Here is a 27593-nt window from a genome sequence, read left to right as displayed (position 1 = left end):
CCTTCTACCTGGCTCCGTGAGTGGCTGTTCAACCATTACCCATGGTTCTTGGCGCCCTGCCACCTCCCCCCCCGGCCAGATGTCAGACGGTGGGGGCGTGGTCTCTGGCATTCTCTGCAACCAAATGAGACGTCTGTCGGCCATTACCCATAATACTAACCACGTAGTTGTCATGGACACGCATGAGCGAGGCTAATGAGTATGCGCATTGACCTCGCTGCTGCTGACCGCGCCGCCATCTTGCTTAGGGGGTTAACTCCCTAGATGTGTGGGTGATAATCCTGCTTTTCCATTTTATACCTCTTCTGCATCCATTGTTTTGCAACTTCCCTCATCACCACATCTATTTTGCTATTTCAATTGTTTTAGTATTTATTTTATGTCATCATTCATTTAATTGTTCATTCCCTGTTGCTTTCACCGCAGCAGCACAGTTGCCCTGCCGACCAATCAGCGTTCTCCTGTTGAGATGGTTTGAAATTTGGCATTCTTGAATTTGGCCTAGATTTCAGGTTCTGGCGAAGAAGGAGGCCATTCAGCCCACTGTGTCTACGCCAGCCAGAAAGGAAACCAACCGTGTGTTTTAATTCCACTTTCCAGCACCTGACCTTGCAAATGACAGCAATTCAGATTCAGATCCAGGTGCCTTTTAAATGAGTTGAGCGTTTCGGCCCTGACTGGCAGTTTAGGCAGTGAATGCCTTTTTGTTTAAATTCTCCAATCCCATTCTGAACTCTGCTTCCTACACTTCCATTTCCTACATTACACCAGTGGCAATCCTTCAAAACCCTTTGACTCTAAAAGGCAAGTATTTTGTTTTTTCCTTTCTATGAAGATTAATGTAAACTAGAGGTACAACATCACATCATTCTGTTAGGCACTTTACTGCCTTCAGGATTGAATACTGATTTACGATTATAACCTCGGCCTCATTGTTTTTAGATGGCATCTGTTGGTGATAATTCTGCCATCATGATGGTTCTAGATTTTCCTATTTCCAGCTCCTCTACATACATCTATTGTTTGATAGCATCTGTGAAGTTGAGAGTCTGGATGACTCTTTGTCAAAGAGTCAAGTCATCCCTTGAGTCTTCCAGACTTGAAACGTTAGGTCCCACCTCTCCACAGATGCTGACACACCTGCTCAAGATTGCCCAGTATTTTCTGGTTTTGTTTCAGATTCCAGCATCTGCAGTCATTTGCTTTTATTTCCATCTATTGTGTCTTTACTTGGCCCGTTTGCACCCTTTTGCCTGGCATTGTGATCTCTCTTGTCATTTAATCTCTCTTGCCTTCCACCTGATCAAAAACCTTTGTTTTAGTTCTTTCAGCTCCTCCCCTTTGTGATTGCTCAAAACCGGCACAACTAATTTTTCAATTTCTTATGAAAAGTCACCAACTTTTTTTTTTTTAAATTTAGATTAGCCAATTATTTTTTCCAATTAAGGGGCAATTTTAGTGTGGCCAATCCACCTACTCTGCACATTTTTGGGTTGTGGGGGCGAAACCCACGCAGACACGGGGAGAATGTGTAAACTCCACACGGACAGTGACCCAGAGCCGGGATCGAACCTGGGACCTCAGCGCCGTGAGGCGGTTGTGCTAACCACTAGGCCACCGTGCTGCCCTGAAAAGTCACCAACTTAAAACATTAATTCTGTTTCCTTCTCCACAGAATATTCCTGTCCTGCTGAGTATTTCCATTTTCTGTTTTACTGCACTTGGTGCTTCATATAATCATAGAAATGTACAGCACATAAGGCCTTCAGCCCATCATGCTTGTTCTGGCTCTTTGAAAGAACAGCTCTACTTAGTTCCCTCCCACCCCAGCCCCTGCTTTTTGTCTGTCCTGCTAGTTCTTCATCGTCAAGTATCTGACCAACACCCCTTTAAACTTATTGCTGAAATCAGCAGAGAATTCCAGATCCTACCAATGATCTGAGTGAGAAACGTTTTTCTCGTCATCTGTCTAGATCTTTGTCAATGATTCTAAATCTATGAACTCTGCTTAATGACTCACAAGCGAATAATTTTTCTCTATCTATTCTATCAAACCCCCCCCCCCGCACCTTGAATCTCAATACTTATTTTTACACTGGGTTTACAGTACATAAACTGGTCATATTAGAAGACTGGGTTCCGACCTTGGGTTATTGTGTGGAATTTGAACTTCCTCCCCATGTCTGCGTGGGTTTCCTCCGGTGGTTCTGGTATCCTCCCACAGTCCAAAGATGTGCAGGTTAGGTAGATTGGCCATGCTAATTTGCCCCTTGGTGTCCAAAGGCTAGGTGGGGTTACGGGGATAGGGTGGGGGTGTGGGCCTAGGTACTGCTCTTATAGATACATAGAAGATAGGAACAGGAGGTCAGAATACAGGAGGGAGATAGAGAACCTAGTGGAGTGGTGTCACAACAAAAGTATCTCCTTCATTGATGCAAAAAGCTGGTCATTGAATTCGGGAAGCAAAGTGTCGTACACACCCCTGTCTGCATCAATGGAGCCGAGGTAGAGATGGTTGGCAGCTTCAAATTCCTGTTGTTACCAGACTCCTAAACATCCCTCTTGTGGACTGATCTGATCCCTTCACACATCTTCTCTACTGAGTAGTACCGCACTCTGTATGTTTCATCCGACGACTGTGTCTATGTATTTACATTGTGTATTTATGTTGCCTTATGTATTTTTGTCAAGTATGGAATGATCTGTCTGAACTGTACGCAGAACAATACTTTTCACTGTACCTTGGTACATGTGACAATAACAAATCCAATCCAATGAAAATAATGGGAAGATTTTCCTCTATTCATGAGTGACTCGGGTCTAACTCAGTTACATTTCTTAGGAGCGGCACAGTGGTTAGCACTTCTGCCTCACAGTGCGAGGGACCCTGGTTCAGTTCCGACCTTGGGTTATTGTGTGGAATTTGAACTTCCTCCCCATGTCTGCGTGGGTTTCCTCCGGTGGTTCTGGTATCCTCCCACAGTCCAAAGATGTGCAGGTTAGGTAGATTGGCCATGCTAATTTGCCCCTTGGTGTCCAAAGGCTAGGTGGGGTTACGGGGATAGGGTGGGGGTGTGGGCCTAGGTACTGCTCTTATAGATACATAGAAGATAGGAACAGGAGGAGGCCTTTTGGCCCTTCGAACCTGCTCCACATTTATCACGATCATGGCTGATCATCCAACTCAATAGCCTAATCCGGTATGCAAACTTTGAGATGTTACATTTTGTTCCCTCATCCAAATCATCAATATATATTGTGAATAGCTGGGGTCCCAGCTCCGATCCCTGTGGCACCCCACTAGTTACTGCCTGCCAATTTGAAAAGGACCGATTAATTCTTACTCTTTGTTTCCTCTCTGCCAGCCAGTTTTCTATCCACCTCAATACTCTTCCCCCAATCCCATTCGTTTAATTTTGCACAATAATCTCTTATGCGGGACTTTGTCAAACGCCTTCTGAAAGTCCAAATATGCCACATCGACTGACTCCCCCTTGTCAACTGTACTGGTTACCTCTTCAAAGAATTCTAACAGATTTGTCAAGCTTAATTTCCCCTTCATCCTTCATAGATGCATGCTGACTCTGACTGATCCTGCCATGGCTTTCTAAATGTTCCGATATAAAGCCCTTGATAATGGATTCAAGAATTTTCCCCACTACCGATGTTAGGCTTACTGGTCTATAATTCCATTTTCTCTCCAGAGAGTTGGTGCAGAATTGATGGGCCAAATGGCCATCTGCACAGGGATTCTATAATTCATTTCTGTGAAAACTACTTTATTTACACTATGTAAATAAGCTTCTAAGTAAGCTTCTTGTGTACAGACTTCCATCTTTCTACACAGTGTCTGGAATGTGACAGCTGATGTCACTGTTGCATCATAGCACACATCACTAACTTACTCCCATAACTATTAACACATTACTACTGGACAACCCAATGAGTACGCAACCACCGTCACTGACTTCATCAGTATGTGTGTCAAGGACTGTGTACCAAAGAAGACAATACAGGTCTTCCCCAATCGGAAGCCCTGGCTCAACCAAAGGGTTCACTCCCTGCTGAAGTTCTGGACGGAGGCATTCAAGTCTGATGACCCTGACCTATATAAGAAATCTAGGTACGACGTATGGAAAGCCATCAGGGATGCAAAACGACAATACCCATCAAACTAGAGTCCCAGGCCAACAACACTAACCCACAATGACTATGGCAGAGCCTACACAAGATCACAGGTTGCAAAGCAAGGCCAGACAGAATATCTGGGGCTGCAGCATCCCTACCCGATGATCTGAACAAGTTCTATGCCCACTTTGAGCAGTCAGCCAATGCATCAGTGCCACCCGCCCCAACAGCCCTGGCCACACCCATACCCACTATTACAGTCTCAGAGGTAAGAGCAGCCTTCTTGAAAATGAATCCGCGGAGAGCGACGGGTCCTGATGGAGACCTTGGACAAGCACGAGTCTGTACAGACCAGCTGGTGAGTGTATTCACAGATATCCTCAACACCTCACTCATCTGCTCTGAGGTCCCTTACTCCTTCAAGAAGACCACCATAATACCAGTACCTAAGAAGAACAAGGTAGCCTGCTTCAATGACTACCAACCAGTGGCCCTGACGTCTGTTATCATGAAATGCTTCGAACAGCCAGTCATGAGATGGATCAATGCCAGCCTCCCAGTGTCGATCCACTGCAGTTTGCCTATCACTGCAACCGGTCCACAGCAGATGCTATCCCCCGGCTCTACAATCAACACTCGAACACCTCAACAACAAGGACACCTACGTCAGACTGCTGTTCATAGACTACAGCGCCGCCTTCAATACCATTATCCCGACAAGACTAATAACCAAACTCTGCAATCTTGGACTTGACCCCACCCGTAACTCTGTTCCCGTAACAGCCTCCCCGAACAGGCGCCGAAATGTGGCGACTAGGGGCTTTTCACAGTAACTTCATTTGAAGCCTACACGTGACAATAAGCGATTTTCATTTAATTTCACCCTATGCACCCTGATCCTTGACTTCCTCACCAATAGACCGCAATCTGTCAGGATAGGTACAGCACCTCCTCCACAATAGTCCTCAACACCGGGGCCCCGCAAGGATGTGTCTTCTACTGTACTCCCTATACACACAACTATGTGGCAAAATTTAACTCCAACTCAATCTATAGGTTTGTGGATGATACGAATGTGGTGGATCGTACCTCAAACAACGATGAATCAGTCTACAGAAGGACAGGAGGGAAATAAATCACTTGGTTGCATGGTGTACCGAAAACAACCTCTCTCTAAATGTTGGAAAGACCAAAGAACAGATCATCGACTTCAGGAAGCGTAGCACGACACACACTTCCGTCTGCATCAATTGCTCCGAAGTGGAGATGGTCTATAGGTTTAAGTTCCTGGGGGTCACCATCACCACCAGTCTGTCCTGGTCCACTCACGTTGATGCAACAGTCAAGAAATCCCAACAACATCTCCACTTCCTACGGAAGCTGAAGAAATTCGGCATGTCTGCACAAACGTCTACAGATGTGCCATAGAGAGCATCCTATCCGGCTTCATCACAGCTTGGTATGGCAACTGCTCGATCCAAGATCGCAAGAAACTGCAGAGTTTGGTGAACACAGACCGTCGCATCACACAAGCTTGCCACGCTTACAATTATTCTGTTACACCTCCCACTGCCTCAAGAAGGCAGTCAGCATTATCTGAGACCCCCTCACACCCAGGCATTGCCTTCTTCCAGACCCTTCCATTAGGCAGAAGGTACAGAAGTCTGAAGACCCACACAGCCAGACATAGGAACAGCTTCTTCCCCACAGCTACAGGACTCCTCAACGTCTCCCACTCGGACTGATCTGTTCCCTGTAACAACGCCCTATGCTGCTCTTGCTCATGTATTTGCTTTGTTTGGCCCCTTGTTCTGCGCTGTAACCAATCACTGTTTGTCAATGTACCATTTATCAATGTACTCTGTTGATTATTCTTTTTTTTTAAACAAACAATTTTATTGAGGTAGTTTAGGCATATAGAAAAAGTGACATTGTACAGTACAAAAACAAAAAGAAGTCCAGACACAAATTACAAATTAAACATGGTGCAAACCACGGCTCTGTTCACGCACGGACCTGCCTCAATATCCCCCTATTCTACTCTACTCTAGCGGCCCACCCCTGCTGACGCTTAACCCCTCTGCGAAGAAGTCAATAAATGGCTGCCACCTTCGGGCGAACCCTAGTAGCAAACCTCTCAAGGCGAACTTGACTTTATCTAGGCCAAGAAAGCTCGCCATGTCTGATAGCCATACCTCAGCCCTCGGGGGCTTTGAGTCCCTCTATGCTAACAGTATTCGTCGCCGGACTACCAGGGAAGCAAAGGCCAGAATGCGGCCTCCCTCTCTTCCTGGACTCCCGGGCCCTCCAAAACCCCAAAGATTGCCACCTCCGGGCTCATTACCAGCCCAGTTTTCAATACCCGGGACATGACATCTGTGAATCCTTGCCAATACCCCCTGAGTTTAGGGCACGACTAGAACATGTGTACATGGTTAGCCGGCCCTCCGGCGCATCTAGCACACTTGTCCTCCAGCCCGAAGGATCTGCTCATCCGGGCCACCGTCGTGTGGGCCCGGTGCATGACCTTAAACTGGATCAGATCCCACCTCTCCCCTAGAAACTATTCTATCCTGCCTCTCCTTTGGCGGGAGACGTGGGAAGGACGGCACCAGTCTGCGTACAAAATCCCTCACCTGCAAGTATCTAAAGTCGTTCCCTCTCGCCAGCCGAAACTTCTCCAGCGCCCTCATGCTCGGAAAGCTCCCTTCCAGGAACAGATCCCGCATCCTCACAATACCCCCCCCCATCCATGTTCCCTGGGGCAATTCGGTGGTTGCCGCAGATTGGGTCCACACCGATGCTCTTACCTCCCCTACATGCCTCCTCCACTGGCCCCAGATCCGAAGAGCCGCCACCACTATCGGGCTGGTGGAGTACCGTGCCGGAGAAAGTGGCAGAGGCGCCGTGACCAGGGCTGCTAAGCTAGTGCCCCTGCACAAAGCAGCCTCCATCCGCTCCCAAACCGACCCCGCACCCACCATCCATTTCCTTATCATCGCTATGTTGCTGAAGTTTGGCAACGCCAGCCCCCCTTCTCCTCTGTTCCTTTCAGGCATCACCCTCTTCACCCGCGGGGACTTCCCTGCCCATACAAATCCCAGAATAACTTTATTCAGCCTCTTAAAGAAGGACCGCGGGATAAAGATGGGGAGACGCTGAAAAACAAACAAGAACCGCGGGAGAATCGTCATCTTAACAGTCTGCACCCACCCAGCCAATGACAGCGGGAGCGCATCCCACCTCCGGACCTCCTCCCTCACTCGTTCCACCAGTCGGGATAGGTTGAGCTTATGCAACCTGCCCCAGTCCCGTGCCACCTGAATCCCCAAATATCGGAAACTCTCCCCCACTAGCCTGAACGGCAACCCCTTCAGCCTACTCTCCTGCCCCCTCGCCTGAATTACAAACAACTCGCTCTTAGCCATGTTCAGTTTGTATCCGAAGAACCGGACAAATTCCCTCAGGGTTGCCATAATACCATCCATCCCCACCATTGGGTCCGATACATATAACAGATCATCGGGGCAGCACGGTAGCATTGTGGATAGGACAATTGCTTCACAGCTCCAGGGTCCCAGGTTCAATTCCGGCTTGGGTCACTGTCTGTGCGGAGTCTGCACATCCTCCCCGTGTGCGCGTGGGATTCCTCCGGGTGCTCCGGTTTCCTCCCACAGTCCAAAGATGTGCAGGTTCGGTGGATTGGCCATGATAAATTGCCCTTAGTGACCAAAATTGCCCTTAGTGTTGGGTGGGGTTATGGGGATAGGGTGGAGGTGTTGACCTTGGGTAGGGTCCTCTTTCCAAGAGCCGGTGCAGACTCGATGGGCCGAATGGCCTCCTTCTGCACTGTAAATTCTATGATAATCCGCGTATAACGAGACTCTATGTTCCACTCTCCACAACCCCCCCCCCCCCCCCCCCCTCCCCCCTCCCCCGCCCCCGGACCAGCACTTTCCAGCCCCTAGAAGCTCTCCATGCTTTTGCCAGCGGCTCTATGGCCAGTGCAAACAGCAGTGGGGAAAGAGGGCAGCCCTGTCTTGTTCCACGGTGGAGTCTAAAGTAGCCCAATGTCGTCCTGTTCATCCTTACACTCGCCTCCGGGGCCTGATACAATAGCCTAACCCAGTCGATGAACCCTGCCCCGAACAGAACCATCCTCGTATCTCCCACAGATAATCCCACTCGACCCGGTCAAAAGCCTTTTTAGCATCCATGGCTGCCACTATCTCCACCTCCCTACTCTCCGGGGGCATCATAATCACGTTGAGCAGCCTTCTTATGTTGGCCACCAGCTGCCTCCCCTTTACAAACCCGGTTTGGTCCTCCACAATTACATCCGGTACGCAATCCTCAATTCTGGTCCCCAAAATTTTGGCCAGTAACTTGGCGTCTACGTAGATCAAAGAGATTCGCCTGTATGACCCACAGGCCTCCGGGTCCTTATCCCGTTTCAGATTGAGCAAGATGGTGGCCTGTGGCCTGCGACATCTTCGGGGGTAAACTTCCTCTGTCTCTTGCCTCGTTAAAGACCCTGACCAGCACCGGCCCCACTATCTCGGCAAATTTTTTGAAAAACTCCACCGGATACCTGTCCGGTCCCGGGGCTTTACCTGACTGCATGACCTTCAGGCCACCCAATACCTCTTTGATCCTGACCAGGGCCCCCAGTCCGTCCACCAACCCCTCCCCACTCTTGGGAAGGTCAGTCCATTCAGGAATCGCCTCATCCATCCCCCCCGGTCGGTTCCGAAATGTACAGCTTCCTATAAAAGTCCCTAAAGACCTTGTTCAGCCCTGCTGGATCACCCACTAGATTGCCTTCCCCATCCACAACCCTCCCTATTTCCTTAGCCGCTTCCCTCTTCCTCAGTTTCTGCACAAGCATTCTATAATTCGCGCCTTTTACCTTTCTAAGCTGCTCTACAGCCTTGCCTGTAGTCAGCACCCCAAATTCGGCCGCAGCCTCTGTCGTTTCCTGAGTAACTCTAGCCTCGGGGATTCCGCGTAACTCCTGTCCGTCCGTAGAATTTCCTTAATCAGTCGGTCCGTCTCTGCCCTATCTGTCCTGTCCCTGTACGTGATTATTCTTTTTGTCTACGATGTATGTACTGTGTACGTTCCCTCGGCCGCAGAAAAATACTTTTCACTATACTCCGGTACATGTGACAATAAATCAAATCAAATGTTGTCCTGATTAGCCAATCTATAGAGAGCAAACAGCCACCGTGTCCAACTGACCCAGGTCAGTGTTTATATATCACAAGTCCCCTCCCATCGAACTACATATAACCCTATCAGCATAACCTATTCCTTTGTCCCACGTGTTTATCCATCTTCAATTAAATGCATCTTGCTATTCACCTTAACTAACTTCTAATTTCACACCACTGTCTGGGTCAAACATTTTCTCCTGATTTCTTTTTTAAAATTTTTATTTTAAATTTAGAGTACCCAATTATTTTTTTAACCAATTTTTTTAGGGGCAATTTAGCGTGGCCAATCCACCTAACCATATCTTTGGGTTTGGGGGTGAAACCCACGCAAACACGGGGAGAATGTGCAAACTCCACCCGCACCCGGGTCCTCAGCGCCGCAGTCCCTGTGCTAACCACTGCACCACCCCTCTCCTGAATTCTTTATTGGACAACAAAATGGTTACAACACAGGAGGCCATTCAGCCTGTCAGTTTGGGTTGGCTCTCTGAAGCAGCAATTCTCCTGCCTTTTCCCCATAACCCTGCGCATTCTTCCTTTACAGATAACAATCTAAATCCCCCCCCCCGTCACCGCCACATTCTCCGGCAGTGCAATCCAGATGCTAACCACTTGCAGGGTGAAAAAGTAATTCCTCATGTCGCCATTGCTTCTTTTGCCAATCACCTTTATTAAACCTGTGTCCTCTGCTTCTCAATCCTTCCATCCAATGGGATTTATGAGTGAGGACTGTATGCTTGAGGCTCCTCATTTTGGCCCCTACTAACCCCCATGAGTAGAAACATCTCGAAAACATTAAACAATTGAAGTTGGAAAATTCCTTTCATCCTCGGGGAAGTAGAGGTGGTTGGACAGAGGAGAGTTGTAAGGAAGAGGAGGCATTTGTGAAGAGGTGGTAGGGAGGAGAGAAATGGCGGTGGGCTGAGAAGGAGCAGGGGGTGGTGGGTGGATCTACAACGCCCACAATTATTCATCAGGCGATAGGCTGACTGCCGTGCATTGCATTTGAGGTCGAGGTTTAGTTTTCGCTGCCAGCAGCCATGGCCTGAAAGGTAAGAGTGTGAAGCGCTTGCAGATTGTCCTGCATATCAACACGGCGTTCAACCCGTATGCGCAGCAGCAGACACAGGGAAATGCGCATTATGCTATAACTGGGACACAGACGGGAGTGAAAGTGCTGACCCAATCGAGTATCACGAATTCACCCCTTGACTGAGCACCGACGAGCCAATTTGCCCGCTGCTCCTTAACCATAAAGGATCTACAGTTATTTGGGGGAACCCTGGCTACTTTTTTTAAAGTCCAGTTTGCAGTCCTGACTGTGTAGAATAAGTTTGGACAACTTTGGGTCAGCATTTCATTTTAGAAGTAACATTTCATGCGGTGACCTATGGTCGACTAATAATTAACAGTTGCTTTGGCAAGAGATTATCACTGGAGATTTGTGCCTGGCTATTTTGTAACTACTGTCCCCCTTAACCTGCTGCATCCTTGAATCAATGTTAAATAATAAAATCAAATATATTGTTACAAGCATCTCCGAATTTCTTTTCGGGAAAATTTGATTTCATTGTTTATAGGCAGTTTTATTTGTGTTTTTTCCCCCCCAAAACAAGCTAAGGGGACGAGTTGAAGGAAGATAGCTAAAGATTTACAGAACTTTCCTTTCAATGTTTAATTTTGCTCCTCCGCTTCCCAGCAACTTTTTTTCTTCTCCCCACATCTCCCAAAGGCAATGCCTTGTGCTGAGGTATTAGGCGCAGTAGCTGTTGATGACTGATTTTTGTCCGGCATGTTTGTAAAAGTTTACAGAAGCGAGATGGGTAGTAGTTAAGATGTAGATCAGTCATTTTTTAAAAATTTAGAGTACCCAATTAATTTTTTCCAGTTAAGGGGCAATTTAGCATGGCCAAGCCACCTACCCTGCACATCTTTGGGTTGTGGGGGCGAAACCCGCGCAAACACGGGGAGAATGTGCAAACTCCATAGGGACAGTGACCCAGGGCCGGGATCGAAACTGGGACCTCGGTGCCGTGAGGCAGCAGTGCTAACTACTGGGCCACCATGCTGCCCTGAAGATGTAGATCAGTCATGATCACATTGAATGTAGCAACGTGCTTGAGGAGCTGAATGGCCTCTTCCTGTTCCTATATTTCTGTGTATATAAGTCTGGACAATGAGTATTTCCAAACTATTCAACAGGATAGGGTAACCAGTCTGAATCCAGATTCGCACACCTGCATCAGGTTGCTGGTTAGCAAACAGGAACCCAGATTGATGTTTCCTCTCCCCCAGCTGAGAGATGTGGAGACCAATTACATCACCTATGCATTAAGACCAATTAGCTTAGCTCAGCTTGGAAATCAATCACGGGACCTTTATGGTCTGTGTGCCTCCATGTCCCACCACCTAGTGCATTTATTCACTAAAGGAACCACAGGGTGCATATACCCCCGGAGCTTGAAGGAGCCTCAAACTTAAAACACCAGCATTGGTCAGATCTGTTAATGTAGATGTGGACTACATTTTTCACTGCAAAGGCAATAGTAAAATAAAGAGGTCAATCGTGCACTATTGTTATTTGCTATCTCAACTGTCTTTGACACATTGGATCCATTCCATTATTCTAATATATAGTAATCTCTCTAATAAATACACAGCTATATACTCCAGTGCAGGGCCTCCTTAAAAAAATCTTTGTGATCAGGCTCTCAGTTTGTGTTTCTATATGTATTTTACTGATGACCACTTTACGCCTTATAAAATGCCCTGTAATGTTTTACATTAAAAGTTCTGTACAAATATAACTCCTTGCAGTATAATGCTCAGTGAGTAATGAACAGTAAGCTTGCAGTGGTGTGTGGTGGACCCTGCTCTACATTACCATAGTTCAGCAAATTTGATCACCTCGGCTGGATTGTTGTCTTACTGTACACGTGTTTCATTAATAAAATTTAGCAGGATAAAGGTTAAATATGCCAAAGGATAAATGTGTTTAGATTTGCAACAGTTACATCCTTTCTTCTTTGTGTTCCCCTGCAACATAATATAAAGTAACTTGTTCACAACAGCAGTGGTACATCCCTACCTCTGGGGCTGAATCTCTGGGTTCAGGATTTGATGGCCCTGGAAGGTACATTCATAACATGGCCAAATGGACTTATTATCAGCTTGCGAATACTCCCAGATGCACAATACAATTGCGAAAGCAGGAGAGTGTCCTGGTAATTATACCGCAGAAGGCAATGGCAAACCACTGCAGTACTTTGCTAAGTAAAATCATGGACCAATCCAATGAGAATCCATGGTCGCCAACCCTCTTCGGGAATGGTAACTGAAGGAAGAGGTGGGGTTAGTTAACAACAGCAATCTGCACTGGGAAAAACTACATTACAACAGTGACACTTCAGAAGTACTGAATTGGCTGTAAGGTGCTTTGGGATGTCCTGAGATCATGAAAGGCACTATATAAACACGTGTCTTTCTTTAACATATTAAAATCATATTAACAATTCTAGCTGTTGGTTAATTGTTCGTTGTAATGAGGTGTGCGCTTTGGAAAATTTAATAACTTCAACAACAGCGTTGCAAATTAAATAAATTATCATTAATCAAGCAGGAATGTTATCATCGATCATTTTATTGCAATTTTAGAAAAACCCACCCTAAAGCTGAAATAATGTTACAATTCAAGATAAAAGAGTCAAGACTGAAACCAAATTTACTTCACATCTCTAGTTAAAATGGCAAGCAGGTCCAAACAAAACCTCTGTTGTCAGTCACACCCTAGTTTATAATTCACTTATTGAAGCTCTGAAAAATGAAATAACAATTATGACATCTGGGAGTACAGATTTTGGCGGAAAGAAATCTGGAGTAAAAGTAATCTGGAGTAAAAGTATGGAAAGTAGAAGATAAGGTGACTTGTGAAGGATTGCATATATAACCACCGAATGACATCTCTCTGATGACGATATTTACTCTACAGGTTTCATTATGGAGCTGAATGTGTGCTTGCTGCAGTGCAGAATTGGATTAACTTCTTACTAATCTACATTCATTTTCTGGCAGGATGAAGTTGTTCAGAGCAATCAGTGAACTGCAGTAATTAAGATGGTCACTGCATTTGGAAGATACTTCAGGCTTCATCCCAACCGCCAACTCATTTACAAGAACTGGCAGCCAAGGAGGCTTCATCGAATCGCCTCTGTAATGAGCAAAAAAATGTGCCTTCGGCAGCACGGTCTGCAGATCTTTCAGGCAGCAATCAATGCTGTTTTGCCTCAAAACATGATCAAGAATAATATTCAAATAGAAGGAGACAGGCTGATGGTACAAAATCAGTGCTTCCCTGTCCACAAGAATGTCTACCTGGTTGGATTTGGAAAGGCTGTGTTGGGAATGGCAGCTGCTATGGAAGCGATTCTGGGAGACCACCTGCTCCAAGGAGTGATCAGCATCCCTGTTGGAATTCAGAGGATTCTTCAGCTGGCTGGAAAAGAGTATAATGCTCAGTCTATTTTTCTTTTCTATTAACCAGTGGTTCCAATGAGTTTCTCTGACCCTTTCCTAACAAACCCAACCAAGGACATCAAACTGGAGGATCAGACAGCATCATCAAACAGTATGGGCTGCCTGAATAGCCCAGTTGGTAAATTTGTGGTCTAATGCAAAATGGAATTATACTGACCAATAGTTTTGCAGATTCAGTTTCTGGCCTTGCTGAATCAACTAATTTCAACATGGGGGAGAAAAGTAGGAGCTACAGTTGGCCTTGGTGCTCCTGTGTTAAGGAGATGAAAACCGAGCTGGTGTCTGTGCTCCTGGTTCTTAGCCAGTGACTCGGGCTAAAAATGCTAATACGAGGGGTATCGAGTGAGGACAGAGTTGACATTGTTGAATAATTTACCAACACTCTTTATTAATGCTCTCAGATTTATTTTTTAATTAAGGGGCAATTTAGCATCGCTAATCCACCTATCCTGCACATCTTTTTTTTTTGTGGGCGTGAGACCGAAGCAGACACTGGGAGAATGTGCATACTCCACACGGACAGTGACCCAGGGACAGGATCGAACCCGGGTCCTCAGCGCTGTGAGGCAGCAATGCTAACCACTGCCCCACCGTGCCATCCTCAATGCTGAGAGATGAGAAATTGATGATACTCCGGCTGCTAATTACTCACCGACCCTTATAATGCACGAGCCACCACCTTCGGGAGAGGAAGCTGACCTTATTAAAACATAAGATTCTGAAGGTATTTGACAGGATAGATGCCGAGAGGATTGTTTCCCCCATGAGGGAATCTAGAACTACCGCTTCAGTATAAAGGGCCTCTAATTTAAGATATTCCAGGCTCAGTTAGACAGATTTTAATTGTCAACAGAATGAAAGGTTATGGGGGTGGGTGGGGATGGTATGGATGCAGGCAGGAAGGAAAGTGGACTTAAGGTCACAATCAGACTAACCATTATTTAATGGCAGTGCAGGTTCAAGGGACTGAAGGGCCTACTTATGCTCCTATTTCTTATTTGTCCATAAGCTCTCATTGTTCAAACTCCACTGGGTATGATACAAAACTTGGAATCAGTGTGAGCTGTGAGTGGGCTAGTGGAGAACGTCAAAGAGACATAGGCAAGTTGGCAGACAGGTAGCAGATGAAATTCAAGGTAGAGAAATGTGAAGTGATTCATTTTGGTAAGAAGAACTTAGACAATATAAAATAAAGGGTATAAATACAAAGGGTGCAAGAGCAGAGAGACCTTGTATGTGTGCATAAATCATTAGTTAGGAGTGTGGTTAATAAGGCATACAGTCTCCGGAGCAATAGGGGCATGGAATGCAAGAGCAGGGAGGTTATGTTGAATTTGTTTAAGTCTCTAATTTGGCCGCCAGTTTTGCATATTGCATCCAGTTCTGGGAGCTGCATTTTAGGAAGGTTTGAAGAGGCTGCAGAAAATATTCACAAGAATGATCCCAAGCATGAGAGAAGTTAGGACTGTTTTCCTTAGCGAAAAGAAGGCTGAGATGAGATTAGATGCAGGCATTCAGAATCATTTTTTTCTTTAAAATTTAGAGTACCCAATTCAGTTTTCCAATTAAGGGGCAATTTAGCATGGCCAATCCACCTAGCCTGCGCATCTTTTGGTTGTGGGTGCGAAACCCACGCAAACACGGGGAGAACGTGCAAACTCCACACGGACAGTGACTCAGAGCCGGGATCGAACCTGGGACCTCGGCGCCGTGAGGCAGCAGGGCTAACCCACTGCACCACCGTGCTGCCCAGCCATTCACAATCATGAGGGGCCTTGACAGAATAGATAAAGAGAAACTGTTCCCACTAATGAAAGGATCAAGAACAAGAGGCACAGATTTAAAATAATTGGTAAAAGAAGAAACAAAAGGGATACGAGGAGAAACCTTTTCTACGCAGCAGGTGGTAATGGCCTGGAATGCACTGGCTGTGAGTGTGGGGGAGGCAGGTGCAAAAGAGAATTAGACTGTTATCTGAAAAGAGAGAATGTCCAGGGGAGAAAGTGAATTGCACTCAGTAAGTTGCTCATTCCGGGAGCCCATGCAGACAATGATAGGCCAAATGGCCTCCTTAACAATTCTGTGGAAATGGCACGGTCACCTTGTCAAGCAGGTTTTAAGTCTGTTCTCTACCATGACCTGAACATAAACAGAAACCTAAAACATCACTTTGCAGACGATCTTAATATTTGCTATTAATACTCTTCAAAACTATAAAGGAAAAATGGATTATAATTGAAGAGACATGAGCTCAGATTTAACTGGGAAGTGAATGGGTTTTGAGTGAGTAAAATCGTCAAATATCTTTTCAAATTCCTAGTTGATTCTAGGTAAATATATACCTGCATATACCTGCTGAAAGTACCTTTCAACCAATGAATTCAACTGCTTATTATTCTAGAATATAGTATTATTATATTCATAGTATAAAGCACCAAAGGACAGAATTCCTCCTGTTTATTCTTGTGTCTTATCCTCAATCTGACTCTTGTGTTATATCTGCAATCCAAGAATAAGGAGAAAGTTAGGTATAGTTGAATTGTCAGAGGACTAGCAATCCAGAGATCCAGGGTAATAATAATAATCGCTTATTGTCACAAGTAGACTTCAATGAAGTTACTGTGAAAAGCCCCTGGTGGGGCTAATGCTCCCTGATTCACAGTAGATAGTGGAATTTTAATTGAATAAAAATCATAGAAGCATAGAATTTACAGTGCAGAAGGAGGCCATTGGCCCATCGAGTCTGCACCAGCTCCTGGAAAGAGCACCCTATTTAAGTCCATACCTCCACCCAATAACCCCACCTAACCTTTTTGGACACTAAGGGCAATTTATCATGGCCAATCCACCTAACCTGCACATCTTTGAACTGTGGGAGGAAACTGGAGCACCCGGAGGAAACCCACTTAGACATGGAGAGAACGTGCAGACTCCACACAGAGTGAGCCAAGCGGGAATCGAACCTGGGACCTTGGAGCTTTGAAGAAACTGTGGTAACCACTATGCTACCATGCTGCCCTGGAATCTGGAATTAAAAGTCTAATGATGACCATGAAACCATTGTCGATTGTCGTAAAAACCTATCTGGTCCATTAATGTGTCTGGCTGACATGTGACTCCAGATCCACAGTAATGTGATTGATTCCTAAATGCCCCCTCATGGTCAATAAATGCTGGCCAGCGACTCTCACATCCTGTGAAATAATTTTTAAAAAATAGTGTGCAGCTGTTTTAGATTTACATCAATGTTAAATTTTGCAGCATAAATTAGGTGTTAAGATTTAAAATGTATATAAGTAAATTGGGTGCTAAGGCTCTGGAAGGACTTTCTTTGTAGTCAGGCTTGATTTACACCTGATTTACACTATAACTGAAATAGTTGTTTGATAGTACAAAACTTGAATATTGCTGAAAAAAAGAGACTTGTTGAAGCTTTTCGTCTTGCACTCATCAGGACACTTCACAAGAATACTAGGATAAGGAGGAAAACAGCAAGACAAAAAGCTTTAATGGGTCTCTTTATCAGCAATAACTGGAATACAGTTGCAAAGTGAAACCTTTTCACACTGACACTACTACTATAGTTTAAATGTACTGTACGGTGAAGTGTTGGAAACTACAAATGTTAAAACATTTATGAACAGTATGATAGTATGGCAGTTATTTTACTGAACTCGTAATCCAGCAGCCTGGCTTATTGATCTGAGTTCACATCCCACCACAGCAGCTGGGGAATTTAAATTCAATTATTTAAAACAAATTCTGGAATAACCATCAGTAATAGTAACCATGAAACTATCAGATTGTTGGAAAAACTCTTAACTTCCTTTTAGTGAAGGAATCATAAGAATACCTACAGTGTAGAAGGAGGCCATTCAGCCCATCGAGTCTTCACCGACCCTCTGAAAGAGCACCCCACTAAGGCCCACTCCCCCATCCACGTAATCCACCTTGCCATCGGATACTAAGGGACAATTTAGCATGGCCAATCCACCTAACCTGCACATCTTTGGACTGTGGGAGGAAACCGGAGCACCCGCGCAGACATTAGGAAAATGTGGAGACGCCACAAAGTCGCCCACGGTCAGATTCAAAACTGGGCCCCTAGTACTTGGAGTTAGCAGTGCTAGCCACTGTGCAGCCCCAAATTAGTAAATCTGCCATTCTTACCTGGTCTGATCTACATGTGAATTCCGACCCAGGAAATAGGTTGATAAAAAACAATCCACTAATGGATTTGCATTTCAAATGATCCACTTGCAAATGTGAATTAATTGAAAAGTTGCAGTTGGCCAATGCATTCTATATTGCCTCCACTGCTTAATTGCTTCATTCCTGACAATTCCTCAGAGACATGCTTTCAATGTGGTTGCTATTGACTGTCTGCTGAAGTGACCTAACAAGCCACTCACATATCGGCTCACTGCCAAAGTTCTCTTTAAAATTTGTTTTTGTTTTTCACTGCACGGCTCTTTTATATTTTTCTTTTGCACAGCATTTTATCTGCATTAGTTAGCATGGAACAAGGCTTCGTTAGCATGGAACATGGCCTGTACAATATCTTCCAGGAACATTGCTCACCAGCACTTCTCAAGGGCAATAAGTACTGACTGTAGGTGTAATGCCCACATTCCCATGAATGAATAAAAATACTTTCCAAGAATTTATACTTTTAAAACCTTATAATTATATAGGAGCAAAATGTACTCTGACTTCCCTCCTGATGTATGGGATTTGCCCAACGTAATGAAGAATAGCAGCAAGAGGCTTCCCCAATAGCTCATCCGTCAAGTTATACAGACTCTACCATTTGGGTTTGATCCCATTCTGTGCTGACTTAGATTATCTCAATTATACCAGTACTGGGGTGTCACAATTAGCGTCAGTGTGCCTGAGTTAGTTAGGGCATAAATCAACTAGGGTCACCACATGTAGTTGATGTTGAGTTGCCCCTTACTTGAAGCACATGTGTCTGGACATCAGATTGGAGCAAAATTAGTCATTACTGTGAGTCAACATGTAAATTAATAGAAATGTTGCAGTTTGTCAAAGTATTCCATATTGTCTCCATTGCTTAACTGCTTTACTCCTGACAACTCTGCAGGGACATGCTTTTAAGGCCCCAGACAAAAATACAAGCAATGGAAGGAGCCAGACATAACCTCCCTGATGTGAATGCTTTAAAGGCAGCCAACAATATCCATCATTTAGTGGAAGGACTTACCACAGATGACCTGCTTTTAGTGCTTATCTCAGGTATAGAAATTATTTGTCTAATCATTGAAAATCTGCTGTGGGAATAATTCAGCGTCACTGGTTTAGCACCGATCAATATCCGCTAACCTGAAGGTTGCACTGCCATTGTAAAAGTTTTTACAATATTCACTGAAATAAATTAAATTGGCTGTTTGATGGCCATTGGCACTTTCGGGGTTACTGCAGTGCCATGTGTGGTACTGGTGTCCACCAGAGCGGGTACAAGAGCAAAGAATTGCGGAAATGCTGATAATACTCAGCAGGTGTGGCAGCACCTGCGGTGGCAAAGATTGGGTGAGCTTATTTATTTATTTATTTAAATTTAGAGTATCCAATTATTTTTCTTTTCCAATTAAGGGACAATTTAGCGTGGCCAATCCACCTAACCAGCACATTTTTGGGTTGTGAGGGTGAAACCCATGAGGCATGGGGAAATGTGCAAACTCCACACGGACAGTGAATTGGGTGAGCTTTTGACTCGCTCAAAATCCACCCACTTGCAGAGCTAAAATCAAGCTCAGTTTTCTGGTCCGTGACCTTTCGTCAGAATTGGGGAGTGCTCAGGAATGTAACAGTATTTTGAGCCGCGAAAGGGAACCAGAGGAAAGAACAAATTGGAAGATCAGAGTGGAAGGCACGAGAATGACAAAAGGGATGATTGGGGCAAGGCAAAAAGACACGGTAATCACACAAGTGAAGAACCAAAAGATGCAGCTAGAGAAGATGTAAATAGGAAAAGGAGACACGGTGGCACAGTGGTTAGCACTACTGCCTCACACCGCCAGGGACCCGGGGTTCAATTCCGACCTCGGGTGACTGTGTGGAGTTTGCACGTTCTCGTGTCTGCGTGGGTTTCCTCTGGGTACTCCGGTTTCCTCCCACAGTCCAAATATGTGCAGGTTAGGTGGATTGGCCATGATAAATTGCCCTTAGTGTCCAAAAGGGTCGACTTGGGTTACTGGGTTATGGGGATAGGGTGGAGGCGTGGACTCTTTCTAAGGGCCGGTGCAAACTCGATAGGCCGAAGAGCCGCCTCCTGCACTGTAGGGATTCTATGATCAACTGCTGTTCAAAGCAAAATGGTTATGATCTGCATTGGTTGAACTCGGTGTTCATTTTTAAAAATTATTTCATAGAATGGCGGCGTTGCCAGTGAGGCCAGCTTTTGTTGCCCAACATGCATTGTCCTTGAACTGAGTAGCTCGCCAGACCGTTTCAAAGGATGGTTAAGAGTCTGCTCTGGGTCTGGAGTTGCATGTCAGCCAGTCTGGATAAGGGCGGTAGATTTCCTCTCCTAAAGGACATTCGTGAACCAGATGGGATTTTAGGAAAATCCAGGATAGTTTCATGGTTGCCATCACTGAGGCTAGCTTTATATTCCCGATATTAATTACTGAATTTACATTCCACCAGCTATATGGCGAGATTTAAATCAATACCCCAGTGCAATAGCTCGTGTTAAGCCAGTGTTCTTCAAACTTTTTTTCCGGGGACCCATTTTTACCAACCGGCCAACCGTCGGGACCCAATGTGGCCGACCTTCGGTAGCCACGCGGCCAACCTTCGCAACCCACGCCAGCCGACCTGAGCGACCCACCATTTTCTCTCTCCTTGTTTGCTGCTGATAAAAATGGAGGAAATGGTTTTGGGTCCCTTTGGCCCTTGTACACGCTCCTCCAATGGAACCTGTTGGATGAAGGTGAAGCTTTCCGGTGTCGGAAGGTATGGAGTCTCCATCTGTCCAAAGTTCTGCATTTTCTTCCCTGTAAAATGTTATCAAATAAACCCCCCCCCCCTCCCCGAACTTGTAAAAAAAAAGAATAAAATACATGAATAAACCCCCCCCTCCCCCCCCCCCCCCCCCCCCCCCCCGAACTTGAAACAAAAAGCTGCGACCGTTTAAAAAAATAGCGGCAGCACCCGGTCATCGGCGCACATACGCTATGTGGCCGAGGTTTTTTTACATGTTCACGGCCATTTTATGGCTGCTTGCAGCCGGCGTTATTAAAAGCCAGCTGCTGCGCGGGGACTTGCATGATTGGGAGTGTCGGGAAGGACGGCTCCGCGACCCTCCCGACACCCGCCCGCGACCCACCCACGGGTCGCGCCCCCGACTTTGAAGAACACTGTGTTAAGCTTCGATGATAAGTCTTGGATAAAACGAGGAAGTAAGTCTTGACTTCTTCAACTCCAAGTTTATTGTTTTCAGTAATCACTTCTCCACAACAAAACAGTACCATCTGTATCCTCTATTTATTTTAAAAATAAATTTAGAGTACCCAATTCATTTTTTCCAAGTAGGGGGCAATTTAGCGTTTTCAATCCACTGAGCCTGCACATCTTTGGGTTGTGGGGGCGAAACCCACACAAACACGGGGAGAATGTGCAAACTCCACACAGACAGTGACCCAGAGCCGGGATCGAACCTGGGACCTCGGCGCTGTGAGGCAGCAGGGCTAACCACTGCACTATCGTGCTGCCCTCCTGTATCCTCTTTATATGTTGATGCAGTCTATTAAACAATTAAAACCCCAATTGCAACTTATGAACTAGGGAACGTTAACTCTGTCTGAACAAGAGACATAGCCTTGAGATTCATGCATATCCTGTACCTTGTGGGAACTTAGTGACATCATCACTATGCGACCATCTCCCCATGAATCCGGAAAGCTGTAAAGTGCTGATTCGAAAGATGAGCTGCTGCTCCTTGAGAACTTTACAGCCTTCAGGACTCAACGTTGTATTCAGCAACTCCTTGTGCTCCACATGCAGCTGCATCTCTCACAATGATGTGGGTGCTTGCTTCTGACTGCATTCTCGGAAGGTGTTGTCACCTGCACTGGCATTCAACAGTGAATACTGTATTTTGAGTTCCACACTTACAGAGGAATCCTGCATTCCTGCTTTTTCTGTCTGGTTTATGTGGTGGTCACCTACCCTCTCTCCCCTGATCGCTCTACAGCTACGGAGTGATCACCTTCTGAAACATGTGGCAGGAAGCATTGTTGGGAGGTAGAAATAAGGTATAGATTTAGGGAGTTTAATTTAGTGTTTCTGGGTAAGCAGGGTAAAACACTAGTTGTATTCATGTTAAACAAAGGTGTTTGTATGCATGGGGATTTTTAGTTTAGAGTTTTACAGTACAGAAAGAGGCCCTCCTGCCCATCGTGTCTGTGCTGGCGAAACCCACGCAGACACGGGGAGAACGTGCAAACTCCACACGGACAGTGACCCAGAGCCGGTATCGAACCTGGGACCTCGGCACCGTGAGGCAGCAGTGCTATCCACTGCGCCACCGTGCTGCCCTCCCGCCCAGGTTTCTTGATATTTACCCTGTCTATATCCTCATAATTTTGTACACCTCAACGTGGTGCCCCCTCAGCCTCCTCCTCACTATTTCCCACCCCATCAATTTTCGTATCATCCGGGAACTTACTAATCAACCCTCCTACATTCATAAACCACAAACAGCAAGGGCCCCAACATCGATCTCCACGTGACCCCACTGGACACAGGCTTCCAGTCAGAAAAATGCCCCTCACAATCATCCTCTGCTATCTGCCACTCAGCACATTCTGGATCCAATTTGTCAAATTTACGGGAATCCCATGTGCTCTTAACTTCGCTATTAGTCTCCCATGTGGGATCTTATTAAAAGCCTTGCCGAAGTCCAAGTAGACTACGTCAAATGCATTTCCTCATCTATGCTCCTGGGACACCGCTTCGAAAAATTCAATCACGTTGGTCAGACATGACCTCCCTTAACAAAACCATGCTGACTGTTCTTGATTAATCCCGGCCTCTCCAGGTGCAGATTAATTCTGTCTCAGAATTGCTTCCAATAGTTTCCCCGCCACTGAGGTTAGACTGACTGGCCTGTAATTCCCTGGTTTATCCCTTCCTTCCTTCTTGAATAATGGTACCTCATTTGCTATCCTCCAGTCTGCCGGCACCTCTCCTGTGGCCTGAGAGGAATTGAACATTATTGCCAGTGCCCCTGCTATTTCCTTCCTTCACTCACTCAATAACCTGGAATACTTTTCATCTGGCCCTGGAGATTTGACTATTTTTAAGTCTGCCAGATCTCTCAGAACCTCCTCTCTGTTTATGTTCATTTCTTATTATGTATTGCAGTCAAACTTTTCATGTTTAATGAATATTTTCCTGTTGTTAACAACTAACTGGTATTTCTGTGGGTTGTGGGGATGTGAACCAAGCAGACATGGGAGAATGTGCAGACTCCACATGGACTGTGACCTGGGACTGGGATCGAACAATGTACATAACAATTTTTTACAATTGTTTCTTTAGGAGGGGGGTCAGCTTTATTGCCAGCTCCAATCCCACCCATCACTTTGGAGGAGAAACAATGCCTGACCAAACAACTTGCTGCTAAAGGGGCAACAATTCAGGAGCTCAACACAGTCCGCAAAACACTCTCCCTGTTGAAGGGTGGAGGATTGGCTAGAGCTGCCCGTCCTGCTCAGGTCTGTATCCCCTTTCTGCTTCTTAACTGAGACTTTGTTGATCGTGATACTTTGAATGAGATTGCAATCAATTGGCCTTCATCCACACTAGTGTTAATCAACATTGTCACATCTGACTCAGTGGCAGCGCTTCCACCTCTCCAGAAGGTTATGGGATCAAGTCCTGAGTACATACCCCAGTGCAGTACTGCGTAAGTGTTGCATTGTCACGGCAGTATGGTGGCGCAGTGGGTTAGCCCTGTTGCCTCACGGCGCAGAGGTCCCAGGTTCGATCCCGGCTCTGGGTCACTGTCCGTGTGAAGTTTGCACATTCTCCCCGTGTTTGCATGCGTTTCGCCCCCACAACCCAAAGATGTGCAGGCTAGGTGGTTTGGCCACGCTAAATTGCCCCTTAATTGGAAAGAATTAATTGGGTACTCTAAAATTTAAAAAAACTTAGAACAAAAAGTGTTGCATTGTCAGGCACGTGAAAGATCCCTATGACACTTTTCAAAGAGGAGCAAGGGTGTCTCCCAAAATACTAACCAACATTTATCCCTAACCCAGCATCACTACAACAGATTATCTCATCATGTTTGTGCAATTGGCTGCAGAATTTCCTACAACAAAGCTTACAGTTCAAAATTATTTAATTGGTTGCAAAGCACTTTGAGATGCCCAGATGTGGTGAAAGGCACTTACTAAAGTTCTTCTTCTTTTGTTACCATGATGAAGAATCCAACCCCCCCCCCCCCCCCCCCCGGACACTCACCCTCACCCATGATGCTGCTTCATGCAATGTCACAGTTCCAGTAGCTTGTTTGTTCCAAATAGTGGATCAAATTGCTTCTGCCCTATTGCCTTGAGACACAAAGGATGACATCAGAAGCCACATTGCACAAAGGCCCTTCTCCAAACATTGGCCAGGTGGCCATTTGTAAGTCGCGGCCGTGAGTGCCAGCAGGCAACTGAATTATAAGGAGGAGGGAGGCACGGTGGGGGCTGGTTTAGCTCACTCAGCTAAATCGCTGGCTTTTAAAGCAGACCAAGCAGGCCAGCAGCACGGTTCGATTCCCGTACCAGCCTCCCCGGACAGGCGCCGGAACGTGGCGACTAGGGGCTTTTCACAGTAACTTCATTGAAGCCTACTCGTGACAATAAGCGATTTTCATTCTGCCTGAACTCAGGGTAGCACGGTGGCGCCGTGGTTAGCACTGCTGCCTCACGGCACCGAGGTCCCGGGTTCGATCCCGGCTCTGGGTCGCTGTCCGTGTGGAGTTTGCACGTTCTCCCAGTGTTTGTGTGGGTTTCGCCCCCCACAACCCAAAGATGTGCAGGCTAAGTGGATTGGCCACGCTAAATTGCCCCTTAATTGGAAAACATGAATTGGATACTCTAAATGTATTTTTTTTTTAAATGCCTGAACTCCTTGTCAGCTGATGTCTAAACATATGAATTTCACAGCAGGAAAATAATGACGAGGAGGAACCTCAACTGACTTTTCCTTTATTCCCAAGTCCTCCCAATCTCTGCCAGCACCTTAAATCTCCAATCACTGAACATACCCCTCACTTTTGTTTTCCATTAAAGCACTGCATGTTCAGAAAGTCACATCTAGAGCAATGATTTCTTGTGAAAATAAAAACGTTCTGGTTTTTAACTTGATTCTTTACCTTTACTTAGAGATACATATCCCTTAGTTCCACCATGTCAAGGAAGCTATTCAACCTGAACCATAAAGATATTTACCATCCTGTGATTTTGCTTATGTCTAAGTGATCGCCCAAACTCATGGACCAGGGTCTTATGGCCCCTCCTGCCCAGCAGGATATTATAGTCCCACCAAAGTAAACTGCAATTCAAATGGCCCACTCCACTCCATCTTCCAGCCGAGGAGACAGGCCATGGCAGGGCCGCAAAAACAATCCCATAACTAAGAGCCCTCAGCTTAGTAACCATTTTGGGACACTTTTATACAGAAACTTAATTTCCTTCACTGTGTACAGAGGGCAAGCTGGGCACACTTAATCAAGTGCAAACGTTAACAGCTTTACAGTGTTTTAAAATCAACTCGCCTGCACTCTCACTGCTTTGATATTATTAAGGAGTAGAAACTGACAGATTATATTTGTTTTATTTATCAGGTGAATCAAGGTAGCTGTGAAAATCTTGCAGTTCATTGCAATCACTGGGTGGTAATTCCAGTGAGAGTCGCCTAGGTGGCAGTCAAGAGCAGGGATCAAATTTACTCCTTTGTCGCTTAAACGTTGCTGAGTTCATTTCTAGCGCTTGTACCATTTTACTGACATCAAATAACTCAGGGAACAAAGCCAATGTGCTGGGATGTATGATGCAGTGCCACAGCATGTATTGTGCTCACCCGCTTACCTTAGCTTAAGGATGTCTCTGTTGATGGATTATGAACTAATTTAATCACAGCAAGTTTAGTAAACACACAATATTTACATATAGATTTTGTAAATATGTTATCTCGGCAAAATGAGTGAGAATATTGCCCTGAATCTAATCTCTTTAATCATATACAGTGAAATGCTGTCGATAAAAAGCTAATGATGCCACAGGGCCGTTATGATCAGTGGTTGTATTAATAATTGAGATCATCTTTGGAGTTGGGACTCTAAATATAAGTTTATTAAAATTATTAAATTCAAACCCTTGTAATCAGGTTCAACTGTACAAGAGGTTGAAATATAGAGCAATATAAAACTTGATTCTTTATTTGGCAGGTGGTGAGTCTCATCATGTCTGATGTTGTCGGAGATCGTTTGGAGTTTGTAGCCAGTGGCCCAACTGTACCTAATTCACAAAGTAAAGAAGACTGTCACAAGATACTGTCAAAATATAACCTGGCATCATCCCTGCCAGAATCTGTCAAAGTTGTTCTGTCTCAGCCCGTTATCAAAATGGACCGAGAGGAGGATTTTGCCCATGTATGTAATTTTATTGTGGGGTCAAATGCAATTGCCTTGGAGGAAGCCAAACGTAAATCAGAAAGCTTGGGTTACAACACTTCTGTCCTGTCTACTGTAGTCAGTGGAGATGTCAGGACTGTGGCCAAATTGTACAGTCTTTTGATTCGATATGTGTGCTCCGTTCTGGCAGCTGCCAATTCACAAAATGTACATGCAAGCAAACTGAAAGATGAGATCCTGCAGATGGTTGGCAACATGGGGCTTCCTGACTTCCATCTGGACCGCTGTTTGGAGCTGTTGGAGGAGGCGCAGAGTTTCAGGAGGCCAATATGCTTTCTGGCAGGGGGTGAAACTACAGTTCAGCTGCAGGGCAAAGGTAAAGGGGGTCGAAATCAGGAGCTGGCCCTGCTTGTAGCCTTGGAGCTACACGGTGTGAAATCAGAGGTTCCGCAGGACCCACTTACAAAGCATGAAGTTGTTTTTCTTAGTGGCGGGACCGATGGACAAGATGGACCTACTGAAGCAGCTGGTGCATTCGCTTACACTGAACTGGTTGATAAGGCCTTTGGTGAAGGGCTCAACACGGAGGACTTTGTAAATAACAATGACTCCTTTACCTTCTTTAGCAAGTTCAATAATGGAGCTGATCTAATTGTGACAGGCCTGACAAATACTAATGTCATGGATGTGCAGGCAATTATTATTCAACCCAAGGAAATTTAAGCCTTTCGCCAGGGGACAACAAATACAGCAAATTTTATTTCTCTAATTTCTAGGGATCTGTAAACAAGAATCAGTTCTTTTGTCAATCCTATTACTGCTACTGTATGTGAAAATAATAGATTAGAAGAAACACTGCTCTATTCCTTGTCAATCATTAGTGTGTCACCAAAAGGAACATGGATGTATGTATGGTTTTGATATGTTGAGCACTGACATTATAAATTGATGCAGATAAACTTTGGATGAGATGTGCCATAAGCTAGCATGGGGACCTATTCTTCAAACAAAGAAGTAAGCATTCCTCTCCTCAATGGTTTAGGAGCGAGCCAACATTTTGT

The 27593-nt window shown here is 45.4% G+C and overlaps 1 protein-coding gene across 2 annotated transcripts; it reads left to right on the top strand.

Annotated features, from left to right (window-relative positions):
- Positions 1-225: 225 nt before the first annotated feature.
- Positions 226-27508, top strand: glyctk (glycerate kinase). 2 transcript variants are annotated; one of them, XM_038812320.1, is made up of 5 exons: positions 226-804; positions 13416-13846; positions 18982-19133; positions 23445-23620; positions 26347-27508. In XM_038812320.1, the coding sequence occupies exons 2-5, from the start codon at positions 13458-13460 to the stop codon at positions 27253-27255; spliced, it is 1626 nt and encodes a 541-aa protein (XP_038668248.1). In that variant the 5' UTR covers positions 226-804; positions 13416-13457; the 3' UTR covers positions 27256-27508. The 2 variants fall into 2 exon arrangements, with proteins under 2 accessions (XP_038668248.1, XP_038668249.1); XM_038812321.1 differs by lacking the exon at positions 226-804 and adding an exon at positions 10246-10396.
- The last annotated feature ends 85 nt before the right edge of the window (positions 27509-27593 follow it).

This window comes from Scyliorhinus canicula, chromosome 11 (assembly GCF_902713615.1).
Source record: "Scyliorhinus canicula chromosome 11, sScyCan1.1, whole genome shotgun sequence".
Lineage (NCBI taxonomy): Eukaryota > Metazoa > Chordata > Chondrichthyes > Carcharhiniformes > Scyliorhinidae > Scyliorhinus > Scyliorhinus canicula.
The sequence above is the reverse complement of the archived record's forward strand: the minus strand, read 5'-3'. Positions and strand labels throughout refer to the sequence as shown.